The sequence below is a fragment of the Drosophila hydei genome, unplaced genomic scaffold (genome assembly GCF_003285905.1).
Source record: "Drosophila hydei strain 15085-1641.00,03,60 unplaced genomic scaffold, DhydRS2 tig00008116-arrow-pilon, whole genome shotgun sequence".
Classification (NCBI taxonomy): Eukaryota; Metazoa; Arthropoda; class Insecta; order Diptera; family Drosophilidae; genus Drosophila; species Drosophila hydei.
Genome location: NW_022045829.1, coordinates 2,319,020 through 2,333,276, shown reverse-complemented (window position 1 = coordinate 2,333,276; position 14,257 = coordinate 2,319,020). Strand labels below are relative to the sequence as shown.

The 14,257-nt window shown below is 34.3% G+C and overlaps 1 protein-coding gene across 1 annotated transcript in view; it reads left to right on the top strand.

Moving 5' to 3' along the window:
* The window catches only part of LOC111596199, an 83,366-nt gene extending 70,475 nt beyond the window's left edge, over positions 1-12,891 (top strand). Inside the window, exons 3-8 of the mRNA XM_030224641.1 lie at positions 7,971-8,182; positions 10,662-10,797; positions 10,862-10,995; positions 11,093-11,215; positions 11,285-11,456; positions 12,614-12,891. Coding sequence (XP_030080501.1) covers positions 7,971-8,182; positions 10,662-10,797; positions 10,862-10,995; positions 11,093-11,215; positions 11,285-11,456; positions 12,614-12,783 — 947 coding nt within the window. The 3' untranslated portion in view covers positions 12,784-12,891. The remainder of the gene's footprint in view (positions 1-7,970; positions 8,183-10,661; positions 10,798-10,861; positions 10,996-11,092; positions 11,216-11,284; positions 11,457-12,613) is intronic.
* The last annotated feature ends 1,366 nt before the right edge of the window (positions 12,892-14,257 follow it).

Here is a 14,257-nt window from a genome sequence, read left to right as displayed (position 1 = left end):
AGGAAACTCTCACGCCCCCTTATCTCAAACTTATCTTTGCTGGCCTTGATCTTGGCTGCTGACCTTGATCTTGGCTCCACGCGTCGCCTCCACCCTTATCTCAAGCTATTGTTGTTGAGCCACCACGTGATCTTGAACAAAATTGGCATGAGATGTAGGAGTTATGTTTGTTGTTATTGTTGTTAAGTCATCACGTGACCTTGAAAAAAATATACAAACAGGATATGACGTCACTTCCGCTCCAAAAAAAAAAACCTTATCTAAACCGGATGTGACGTCACTTCCGCTCCAAAACAGACAGTTCCTTACTACTGACCTAATCAGTTGTTAAATTATATAATATATATTAAACATTCAAGAAAGTATAATACGATCTGAAGATGAAATAACTCTATTAAGTTTTATACATTTATAAATATAATAAGTCTAAAATCATGCTATATTTATTTAAACTAATAAATAATAGTGCCAGTATCTAATTCTTAAACACATTATAGCTAATAAACGAACTTCCTTAATACCGCTCATTTTTCTTTTCATTGAAGACCTTTCTCTTGCCTCGTGACACGCTCGCATCTCTAATTATGTGTTTACTGCTGCTGCTTTCTCTGTGTGTACCTCGATCTCTCTCTCACTCTCTCTCTCTCTCTCTCACTTCGCCCGCATTCGACCCACTTTCGAGTGGATTTTATGAATCACAAAACGCTTCGATTGCTGTCGCTGTTGCTGCCGAAAAATAAAAAAAAAGAAAAAGAAGCAGAAACAAAAAAAAACCAATCGAAAACAAAAACCGAAAATGCGTAACGGCTGCGTCGGCATTGCTGTTTGCCTGTTCAATTAGCAAACTATTTAAAATGTTTTAAACTTTTTTACGCTCTCCACTGTTAAATTTTATAAACAAAATAAAAATATTTATAAAGAGCGCCGTCAACAAAAAGAAATACTGCCCAACCGAAGAAGATCGATCTGTTGGCTCTAAAAGCTGCGTCTTCTTGTTTACCATAAAATGCTGCCCGGGACACAGAAATGAAGGCTGTACTAAAAATTGAACAATTTGGCCACTCTCCCTCTCTCCCTCACTCCATCTGTCTCTCTCTTTCGCTCTGCCTTTGCCCTCAGCATAGCATTGTGTTTGCTATGCTATTACGGCGTAACGGTAATTCCGTAAAGCTCTAGGAAATACGGTATTATTTTGTACTAATTCGAATAGGCGTGCAGCTTGTGATAGCAACGAGTCACAGTGTGTGTGAGAGAGAGCGAAAGAGAGAGAGAGAGAGAGAGATAGCGACAACTGACTGATAATGCCGTAGTTGGCCCAATCGTTGTATGTACACACACGCATATATATATGTATGAATGTTTGTATGTTTATATGCTTGTGTATGTATATACGCACATGTTTGTATACTCTTAACACACACTCACACAATTATTTATCGCCTTTGTTGCGCGGGTTTAATTCGTTTATATGTTGAAATGAAATTCTTTGCTTAGCTTTGGGCGCATTTGTTTAAATAATACAAAATACACTCAACAAAATAAGGAACTTGGTTTAAAATTTAAATGAAAATTTTGAAACTAAGGAAATATACTTATTAAATATATTATTACTTAATTTATAATAATTTAAATATATTGAAAAATTTATATTATTTACTAATTCATATTCTTTAAATTGTAACATTAATTGAAAAGTAATTGCTTATGTATTAGGAACACATATTGATTTATAACAAAAATAAAAAATATATGTATCTAAAATTTATGTTATATGTATCTAATTCAAATCTTTTTATTATATTTTTTCAAGTATTTTTTATATAAATTAGTTTTAAGTTTTTCTTTAAGTGTTCAAATAATTAAATATATGTATATATATACATATATATATATATATATATATATATATAGTTCTCGGAAAAAAATCACGTTTTATCCAAATGAAAGACAAAAGCTTAATATGACAGTCGAGTTGAGAAAGATATAGATACGTCTACATGAAAACTGAACGCCTGTGCATTTGGATAAATGGTGAGCATAGAATTCGGTACAGCGAACCCATTGAAATCGAAAGTGTTTTGTAATAATTTTCCCCCTCGCTTAACAACATTCAAATATGGCTTAAGGACTGTGTGAGATCGTCTCGTATGTACAAAGTTATTGCCATATGAAGCATTTTGATTCTACGTTAACTAAGGTGACACACTCCATTATATATACCCACATTTGTGTTTATATATGCTGTGTGCATATGTACATATACTAATATATACACCCGCATCACATTTCATATATCAATTTGATTGTTTGCCTCACAGCTGCGTGCCATTGGCTCGCTTATCAGACAACCTTGTGAGTGGGCTTTGCTCGGCCGCTTGTCCGCCTCACTGCTCCCCCTGTGCCGTCGTTTCCATTTCCACATCTACTTCCATTTCCAATTTCCATTTCCATGTGGTTGTTGTGAAGCGTGTGTGAAGTGCATTTGTACAAACGACTTTCAAGCGCTTGCTGTGCGCTTGTTACTAAAAGTTTATGATTTCGTATTAAACAAAAAAATTAATGTTTTATAGCGGCCAGAAAAAGGAAAAATATATTAAGTTGGATGGTTGTTTGTTGCTCGGTCGCCTCTATAAGGCCGAACGATATCCGATTGTTAAATTAACCCTAGAAAAAAAAAATCTCTCCTTGCGTTGACTTTGATGATGAACTTGTTGTTACTCATTTTATTATATGAAAACAATTTGTTGAAGAATAACACAAAATCGTTATCATTACCATATTAACAGAAATATTAGTATAAAGAAATAAATTGGAAATATAATTTAAACAATAATAGTTCATAGCTTAGTTTTTTATATCATATGCCTATTAATATATATATTTTAATTTATATGGTTATATTTATTAGACATTTTTTATTAATGAGAACAAGTAAATATTGGTTAAATTATTAATAATGAATGACCAATTATACAATGATTAATTTAGATATTAAAATAAATTGGAATATAAATATATATACATTAAGATATATACATATATATATATATATATATATATACATATATATATATATATATATTTTTTTTTTTCTTTGCATATAATAAAATATATATTTTTTATTGACATTATCCAAAAGGTGTCTTTTAGTCACATATTTTCTTTCTGTACATTTTTCCATCACTTACTATAGATCAACGTTGTTATGTGCTCATATAAGCCCCAACGGCTTTGTAGCCTTAAAGCATGAACCAATTGTTGTCGCACACGTCACCTTTTCCCGCTCACACTTGCACTCACAGTCTCTCCCTCGTTCGCTCACTCTCGTGCGCAACAAGTGTAAGCGATCGCGCTGATGTCAGCTAACGCTGTCGTTGCGTCCGCCGCTACGCGTGCTCAGTTCGTTGGTCTCTCTTACTCCCTCTCTCTCTCTATATATCTCTCTCTCTTTCTCTGTCACTCGCTGTTTCGTTCCGCTCTTCGGTCAACGATCTCCAAAATTTTGAGCGTGTGCAGTTCAATGAACTACCGAAAAAAGCAACTGTAAATGAGACTGGAAACTGCTGCAAGCGACTGCGCGCCTGCTACATACAACAGGCGTCTGATTTTTCTTTCAATCGTCGCGTCGCGTCGCGCTGCGTCGCAACGCTTCGATCGCTGTGCTCTGGCTGCCGCAGTCGCTGGGTCAGGGGCGGTCCCTGAACGTGACACCATTGAGGGGCATTTACCTGCGTTTCATTGAACTTCGCGTCCGGGGTCAATGCGAGGCGTTTGCCCTTGCCCAAAAACTGGGTTAAACGCTGTATGCCAGGGTCCCGACCAAGACCCCGACCACGGCCTCTACTGAGGAAGCCAGGGCCAGGCAATGTATGTGGCCATCACTTTCGTTTTTTATGTAGAAATCGATAGCTTGCTTTGTTTATGGAACAGGCAAGCAGCTAAGAGCAACAGCAGCAGCAACAGAGGCGAAAAAAAAACTTGAAGCTTTTATATCAACAACAGCGAAAAGAGATTGAGGGCCAACAGTGTTGCATACAATTATCATACCCCAACATTTATATATATATTTTTATGTTCGCTGTTGCCATGCCCCTGCCTGCCTCTGCTCTGCCCTTACCCTTACCCTGACCCTTACTGTCGTCCCACTGCTTCACTTTCGCTTTTAAAACATGATCGATAATATACAGGCACAAAGTAACAGGCAAGCATGTTCGTTCAGCTGAACGACACTCGACTTTATACATATAGTTTGTGTTTTGTGCGTTTCGCCCTCTCTCTCTCTCACTCACTTTTTGTCTCTATCTCCCTCTCACGCACTTGCTCTGTCTTTCTGTTCGCTGACCTCGTTTGTTGTTGGTGTTGCTGCTTGTTGTTTTGGTTTGAAATTGAAAACTTTAACAATTGATGCGAAACATAAACAACAACTGAGTAAATTTAAATATCGTTAAACAAATTGTGTGTTATATAAATATGTTATATAATATATATATATAGATTTATATATATATATATTTTTTTTGACATCATTAAATAATATTAATAAATTTAATCACAAAATTTTGGTTATCTTTTTTCATAAGATTAAAAATAATAATAATAATATTAATATATCGTAGTTATATATGATATATAAAAAGAAAACCATTATTAATAGTATTTAATGATGTTAATAAAGTATTCAGTAATTTGACTACGATTAATTTATTTAAACTATTATTAAAAAAAATATATACGATTATTAATAATATTTGTAAAATTATAATATAAACATAAAATATTTCCCTACATGTGCTATTACTATATTATTTCTAAGCAGTATTATATATTACTAAGCTGTATTTATTAGAGTAATATAATAATATAATATATTAGTAGAGATCATACTTTTTGTTTCCTTAAGGATTCAGTATATATGTATATCTTAATAAAGACTAGACTTTTAATTTCTCTTTTCTTTTCGTTCTCATTCTTTCGTGCTTCATTAATAAGTTTTGTTCTTCTGTATATTCTAGTTTCTGTGTATGTTTCGTTTTTGTATTTCTCTAGACATACATATATATTTATACACCTCTGTGTGTGTACACACGCACACTCATTTGTGTAGCCTTGCTCATAATACGAGTATGCGGTAGTATGACGATTATTGTTGTTCGTTTTTTTTTTATTTTTTTTTTTTTGGTTTTCCAAGGTTTTCCAGTCTGATCGCTGTGCGATTCAAGGCTTCATTTATTTTTCGTTTTGTTTATTTAAGTTGAAACTCGGCGAAGAGCACTTGGTAAGCCTTCTGTTGGCCTGGCCAAAATAGAACAGCAACGGTTTCTAAATAGTTGCAGCTACTCGTACGCTCTCTAGACTATGCCACAAATTGTGCCGGCAAATACTCAACGGACCGAACTGCTCGCTACTCATTTGACGTGTCTCGTTTCTAGCTGCCCAGCAAAACAAATAGTTTCTGTTTACGCAAATTTACGCAAAGTGCGGCCCGGCTAGACCAGCGCCGGCGTACAACATGGCGTATGTGATTAGTTTTTTCGTACTATTTGGAACCGGCGCACAGCTTATGCGTGCAGGCACCTCGGCCGCTGTCTGTCTGTCTGTGGGCAGCATGAAATTTTTATGTTGATATGAAAACAACAACACGTACCGTGTACAGAGCTCGCGAGTGCCATAAAAATCAACGTGAAACAACAATTAGCATTCAAGGTTAACCAGAAATGAGCTGACAGACGCGTCGCGATGCGAAACAACGGGCCCGCAACAGTTCCCCACTTGGGGACAATCCAACAACAAGCAATTGTCTTTACCCAAACAGCAACCGGTTCCTGTCCCACCTGAAACACATACAAACAAATATTATGTAGCTAAATCTTCTTAATGTTGTCGTCGTCCCTAGACTACAAATGCCTACATACTGACCATATACTATATGCTATTATACTGCCTATACTTTGCTGTTCTTTGATTGGGGAGTACGTTTTTATATAAATTATATAAGCTCTTATTTTTTAACTATATGCATGTGTAAAGTATTTACTGCTATGCAATTATATTTTCTAAGATTTGAGACTTTAAAAAGTCTACGAATAATATAACCTAGAGAAAATATATATTTCACGGACTCCCCAAAAAATATGTTTAATACTTAACCAAAAAGGATTTAAAATAGAATTGAAGCTACTAGATATTATTATTGGTGATATATTAAATATATTACTAGATATTATTATTGGTGATATATTATATATATTTTAAAACCTATATATATTTATAAAAATATTTTTGGTTAATATGTAAGTTTATTGACCTCATTCTAAAAACAATATCAGCATACTTTGTACCTTAAGTTTGGTATACCCTGTAAGCCTAACATGAACAGACACGGTATGCTTGACTATCTTTTTGAACTCAGCGAATACAAAAGCTAGAGCTTACAAATTTGATGTACAGTTTTCAAAATATTGTGTTTAGCATTGAATTATGCTATCTAACTTTTGGTGCTCAGTCGTACTACTATTTTAAAGAACAGAGTTGTATATATATAATATATATATATAATATATATATAATACATAACTGAAATTTGTAGAAAATCAAGCTACAAGGTATCTGACCGGCATGAACACTCTCACCTAGAGCCCTTGCCCTTGCCTTTGCCTTTGTGCTTGCCCTTCCCCTTGCCCTTGCCCATGCCCTTGCTTGTTTCGCTTCTGTTTCTGTTTTCTGTTTCATTGTCACGAGTTCAACGAACCTTTGAGTTTTTACAAATCTAGCATTAACTTGACTTGACGCGTTTTCCTGCCGCCCTGATCGTCGGCTGCCGCACAATTTCCTATGTGCTTAGCCGGCTTTATGATTTATGTGAGTCCGCAAGAGACGGCGCCGCCTGCGAGTCGAAAATACACAAAGATTCACTTTCGATTTTCAATTTTACTCGGAAGTTTTTTATAAATGCGGCCAGGCGCGCAGGGCCACAAGGGTCACGCTACTCGACGATCGGGCCAAAATCAAGCAACAAGCGGGCTAAATGTTGTTGGTGTGTTTTTTTTTATCAGCTACCAATTGCTATTGCTGTCTCGCTTGCACGCGTGATGAAGGTGCGTGTGTATATCTGAGTGCATAAGTATATATATGTATTTATGTATGTTATATATATATATATGTATATACATATATATATATATATTTATATACATATATACGAGAGGTAGTTTCTTTTTGCTTGAGCGTTTCGTATGTAGCTTTAATTTTCGTATACGTCACGATCTTTGACCTACTTTTTTGTTTTTGGGTCTGTTTTCTTTTTTGGGTTGTTTCTTTGAGAAGATAATATGTGAAATGTGAGGAGAATCAATTCTGTGTATAAAATATATGATACAATTTTTAGCAGTGTACATTTTTTCTAGCTGTATATATAAATGTGACAAGATTTAAGACAATTACTCAATATACGATTAAAGTAAATAAATAACTAATAAATGCTTCATATTGATATTATTATGAGCTTCAATAATTGCTTTTCTCCACAAAACTAATTTTATTTATCATCATTAATTTACAGGGACATAATAATTATTCAGAGTCTGCCATTTCCCAGCAAATACTTAATCAGTTAATTATTTATCAAATTAACATATTTGAAAAGCATATTATGGCACACTTTTAATCGCATTTAGATTCTAATTAGGCTACTTTGTTAGATTATCGTAAGCCTATGCCCACATGCACGTACATATATACGTAAATATATAAGTATTGTGGACCGTTTTCCACACAGCTTTTCTCAAAGTTTTTCCCGTGCAGAAATCCAATGTAAGCCGCCTGGTATCATAATTAAGCTACAATAACTTGTCATATTTAAGCCCTTGTGACAATGCTTACGGGTTGCTCGACTTCCAGTGTATTTCCTCTCTCTGTCTCTCTCTGTTTTACTGTCATCCATTCATCGTCTCTTTCTTTTTGTCTCTTTACAGACCAGGCTGTTGGGCTGCGCAATGTTAACGTTCACATTCCGTCGGCCGTTAAACGCGGCGATAATGCGCTCTTAATCTGCAATTATGACATCGAGAACGACACGCTCTATGCGGTTAAATGGTATAGAGGCCGCAGGGAGTTCTATCGCTATACGCCCAAGGAGAAACCTGCCTGGAAGATATTCACGAAAACCAACGAAATTGATGTCGTGGTGAGTCTCTCTACGTCTCTCAGCAGTACCCAAAATCCTCATCATGAAGTTCCTTGATTCTGATTACAAACGAAAGAGAAAAAGCTGATGCTGATGCTGAAGCTGATGCTGATGCTGATGCTGATGCTGAAGAGCTGCCAACGTAAATTGCTGTAAATAACTGCAAAATGTTGTTCTTATACACTAGATGAAAGTTATTGGGTTTTATCAGGCATGATGTAACAAACTGAAGATGTGATATGCAGATAGTGTATGTGTGGGTAGAAAGACTGAAAAGAATGTAAAATAAGAATTAAGATTAAGGTTTTCAGAGACAGTGTTTTATTTTTTTAATTACAGTTTGAAAGCTGTAAATATTATTTGAACTGGGTATTGAGAGATAGACAGACAGAGAGAGAAAGGGAGAGATAGAAAGAGAGCTGCCATAGCCATAACTTTCGAAGTTTCTTAAGGTAATCTAAGTAGTTTCTTCAACAATGAAAACTTTCGTGGTGCTCTTAATATACAAAGACTTTTCAACTTTAAATAATAAATAAATAAATACATACATATACATATCAAACCATTATACTTTATTATAATCAATTGAAAATAGTTAACATATCTATGGCAACTGTTAGGGTTTATTTATTTGGTATTTGATCTAAAACTGTGAAAAATAAAAAATTAATTTCAATTTTATTACATTAAAATTAATTAAAATATAATAATATACAACCATAAGAAATGTCATTTTCGTAATAGAACCTCTTAACTTCTTCAAAAAATCTTATTTAAACAAAGATATATCTTGAGTAAATATATATTTCATAAAATTCAACAAGAATGAGTCTTCTTTGCCAATTTAGAAAGTCTTTTTTGTATATTTAAATTTGTAGCAGCATAGATTATTATAATTTACAGTAAATCAAGCAGCTGAAGATAAGAAATATTTGAGAAAAGTTATCGAAAAGGGCATTGAGCATTCGCTAACTGACCGAGTCTGTTGTATAATGTTGCTGTTGTTGGATGTGGTTGTATTAACGACAACAACAGCAACAACAATGAATGCACTGTAAACAGTTCCGGCGCTCAATATGTGTCTGTGTGTGTGAGGGTATTTAAATTTATGAGTGTGTGTGAGGAAGTGCGCTTGTGTGTGTATATCGATGTTTGTTTTATGCATGTTAAAAAGTTTTAATTAACATTTTTGACTTTTCACTTGCTGCTGTTGCAGCCGTTGCAGTTGTTACATACACGCACACACACACACACTTACTTGCCATACATGTCCTCCATGTCCTGGCATTTCATCCTGTGCATTTTATTGTTGACTTTTGCTGACATTGTGAAAATTAAAAGCGAACTGCCGCAAAATTGTGTTCAAGCTGTTGCATTCAACATGTTTGCGGCACAGCAGAAAATATATTTTACAAGCACACGTGGATTCTGCACTCAAATATATAATTATATATATATATGTGTACATATATATATGCGTCTATATAGATACTTTTTTATTTAAGTATAATAAGCCTTTGAGCGTACAGTGGTTCAGTTTGTTGTTTAACAACTGCGAAATTACGCAAATGATAATTATTTTAAACTTAACTCAGCAATTAAGATTATATTCATTGAACAGGTCAAAGATCTGCTGCAATTTACATTTTTATTTGCTCAAAGTGAGTTCTGTTTTACATTTTATATAAAAGGAATTTTCGGTCTTTAATTTTAATTCTACTTCAATTGTGATGCAATTTTTTCAATTCAAAAAATTAACAATAATTTTTCAATCCGTTTATGATTGCGAAATTAGAAATTTAAATTACATGTTATATATTATTTAAGTCCTTATTTATATTTCAATTTATATTTATTGGAAATCAAATTTAGAATCGAAATTTAAATTAATAAGCATGCAAATACCTTTTCCACTTATCTTAATTGCGCAGCTTAATAAATTCAAGTATTTACTACTTTATGCCTAAAAGTATGCTATATAAAATTTAAAGGTCTATTATAAACAGTGTACAAAAAATTGAAATTTCATAAAGCATACTTTTGGGCACTAAATAAAGCCGTTGAACATTGCCTTCGCTCAGAGGCAACTTCACTAACAATACAAAAATGATATCTTTTAATTAAATAAACTCACTGCAAACAACTCAGAACTATAATAAAAGAAAAAATCTGAAGAGCCATAAATTATTTGCATTATTCAATTTATTATTAAACGCACTTACAATTTTGGTAAAAAGAATTAACTTTCGATTCCGCAAATATGCTTAGAAAAAACGTTGAAATATGCTGAATGCAATTAAACATTTTATCGATTGGTCAATTGAGTTCCACAAATGAATACACATTTACTCTGTGAGAACATGTTTATCGTATATCATTTAATTTACGTATATTTCACAGCAATTCAACACTTACATTTATCAATAATTCCAGCCGTGAAACACTTTATTGAAATGCCACAACTATCTCTCCTTCACAGACCACCCAGTCGAATGCCAGCCATGTGCTGTTGCGTAACGTGCCCACCTCAATATCTGGTAAATTTGCCTGCGAAGTATCCGCCGATGCGCCCACATTCGATACGTCTATTGTGGCCGCCGATATGGAAGTTGTGGGTAAGTTTGCTTGCTTAACTAAATACCTTCGAGTTATTGAGGTGATCTATTTCGATACTTGCAGAGCTACCCGCCCAGCGGCCCATCATAACGGGTATACATTCGCGTTATCGTCTCGGGGATATTATCAATGGCAATTGCTCATCGGATTACTCGAAGCCTGCGGCCAATCTGACCTGGTGGATCAATGATATACAGGTAATATAACTTATAATATATAATAGTTTATTTCTATCATCTACTATTTCTTAATATTAACATTAATATTTCCAATTATTACATTTGTTCATCACAGGTTCCACCAAATTATTTGCGCACCTATGACATACAAAGACACCTGGCTGAGCACTTGGAATCCTCCGTTTTAGAGCTGAACTTTGTTGTGACTACGCATCATTTCATCAAGAGTCGCCTTAAGGTGCGTGTTCTCAAGCTCAAACAAATAGTAGGCATTATAAGAGTATTAAAAATATAAATATTTTTACAGCTCAAGTGCTCTGCTCGCATTCATGACATCTATGCACAGGAGAGCGAAAAGCTTATCGAAGAGGATCGACCACGTATTTTGGCCTCTGGACGCTCGCCGGATATGAATATGTATCCCTTTGATCAACCAGGCGATGCGGATGAGCACAATGAACTCTACTTGATACACAAAAGTGAGTGGAAATAAATTCATATTCCTATAAAAAAAAAACATATTATAGTTACAATATAAAAATAGAAATTCAACGCGAAAACTATGTTATTCTGGCCTACGTTTTTAGATGCTTTTCAAGTTTGCTGTTAAGGTTAGGCAATTCTTAAAGCTGTAATAAAATCTAGTTAAAGTCGGCTAGTTATGCGGACAAAGCTCATTAAAAAGATTAAATTTGTAGTATATATTAACTATAAACTAATCTATAAAGCAAAAAAAAATGCTTAGTTTCACCGCAATCGAAGCCTGCTACATCCATTTGACCCCAACCAAGCAAAAAATGCGCGTGAAACTAAAATTTCATTAAACTTCATTTCACGCTTGTGGGACGACAATTTATATTTTAACCCGCACATATCTTGATTGTATTATCAAGAAATCGAATCGGAGTCAAGACCTCAGCAGTCAGCTGCTATGGTGTTAAACAATTTCGCCAGGATTTAAGCGCTTTAAGCACCCTTCAGCTGACCTTTTTTCCCACATGTGGCCAATGTGCGTAATCAATAACTCATTTGATTAAGGGCCGCACATTAGTGGGGCGCAACATAGTAAAAGTGCTGAACGTTTGTTTAAAAATTAGCCCAAAAGCCTAGGCAACAGATAAGCAATGGTCAACACACACACACACTCACACACCCAAACGCATCGCGCACGTAGAGAGATGGCTGGACTAGGTATACAAATCTTAGCCTGATTGTTTTGCAACTAAAACAAATGCGAAGGAGACCGCTGGGGATTGGGATACATTACACGCACGCCATTAGAATGATAAACGGTGGAGCATTAAATCAAAGTTAGTGGAAAAAGGACGAAGGATGCAGGACACTGTGAAAGCAGCTCACCTTATTAGCCATTGCTCTACTTCTCGTTGTTGTTGTTGGTGTTGTTGTTTGCTTTGTGCTGCGGCACGATTTATTAATGCTCTGCGCTAAGCTACAAGCAATTAATTCAAAGATTAATTTCACCAGCGGGTGCCACAGCTTCGACCCGCACCACACAGACGCCAACACACACGCACACATCTAGAGTCAGTGTAACCCATACTTAAGCCGCTTTCAATATGTTTCGTTCTCTTCTTTCTTTCTACCTTGATACACACATGCAAACACACACAAACAGATGCTGCCTCCAGGACCAGTGAACTCGATTGGCAACAGCAGCTAACTCGATTTCTGTTAATGGGTCTATTGCACTTGGCCTGGTCTGCCGCCCAGCTAAGCAGAACGAGACACCAAAATAGCTGCAGCAACTCTCAGACACAACTGGAACGGATTAAGGTGCCACGGTGATGAGCTGGCCCGGATCAGTTACAGCTGCGCGGAAAAACGGAGACTTCAATACAGCTGAGTGGCGTCTGCTCTGCAGCCAAGGCAAACTGGCCAGAAATATTAGTTAAATAAAGCTCTCATAACATTTATAGAAATCATCATGAACAATATATATTGAATGAGGATTCATTTGAGTGGATAATTAGGGCTTTAGACTTTTAATTGGGTTTTAAGTGACATGTTTTCTTTATTTTCATTTGTAATATGATCATATGATTTTTAGAATTCAAATATGAAAAATATTTAAATTCAGCTAAACTAGATGTTTACTTCATTCGAAAGTCTTTCATTGAAAAACATTCCCCAAAATTATATAATTAGCTGAAAACGAATAAAAAAATTGAATATAGCAAAAAAAACAAGCAGAATATTTACTAATTTTATTAAATTCATTAAAGAAAATGTTAAGAAATCAATTTCTTCTTTAGCAAGCATTCACTCCACTCTAAAGAATCTTCACTGTCTATATATATGATTTCTATATATATATATTAATATATATATATTTATATATATATATTTATATATATACATAGCAAATCGATTAGTCACATTTGTCACTTAACTTTAACATATAGCGAATGTTCGTTGTGCGTCATAGACAGAGCCAGAAAAAGGAGGAGGAGAGGAGAGAGCTGCCTACTCGCGCCCTCAACTTCCATAAATCAAATATATATATACACATATATATATATGTAACTAGTATAGTACATATACAAAAACTTGAAAACAAAACTGGAAAAATTAAATCAAACATATGCTGTATAAATTCAATGTTTCAATTGTCTCACCTAAACCTAAGTCAAGTGTACATAAATCATACGACATGAAAAGAAATCTACAAATTTAAGCGAAACAAAAACTTTTATGTATTGTTTTTTTTTGTATTTTATTTTATCTTTCTTTCTGCGTATTTAAACGTTGTGGTTTCTAGGCGTCTTCTATATATATATATGTTTGCTAGTATTTAAAAAATACTGTTAGTTTATAAAACTGTAAAACCTATCTAAGCATTTAGCCATTGTTAAATGATATGTGAATTGATTTTTAGTTGAAACCGTGAATAAAATGGCAGCCAAAAAAAGTATTTTATTTGTTATGTTATGATAAAGTGGATGGAAATTAAGGTAAGACGAAAGTGGATCTTTTTGATAAGAATTCAAACTTAAATTGCTTGAAAATATTTTATGAATATTCTTTTGGAAATTAAGCAATTTTCAGCGAATGTTTCTGGATCTTTGAATAAAATAGTAAGAGAAATATCCGATAAAGATTTCCATCTAAGAAGTTGCTGGAAAAAAAAATTACCTTCAGTTAAAAGTAAGACAATAAGAGTAAGTAATTAACAATTTTAATAGATATGCCTCGTAGGTTTTCCTATTGCATTTGTTAACAATCTAGTTTTCCAACTATTATTCAAACATTTTATGCCATT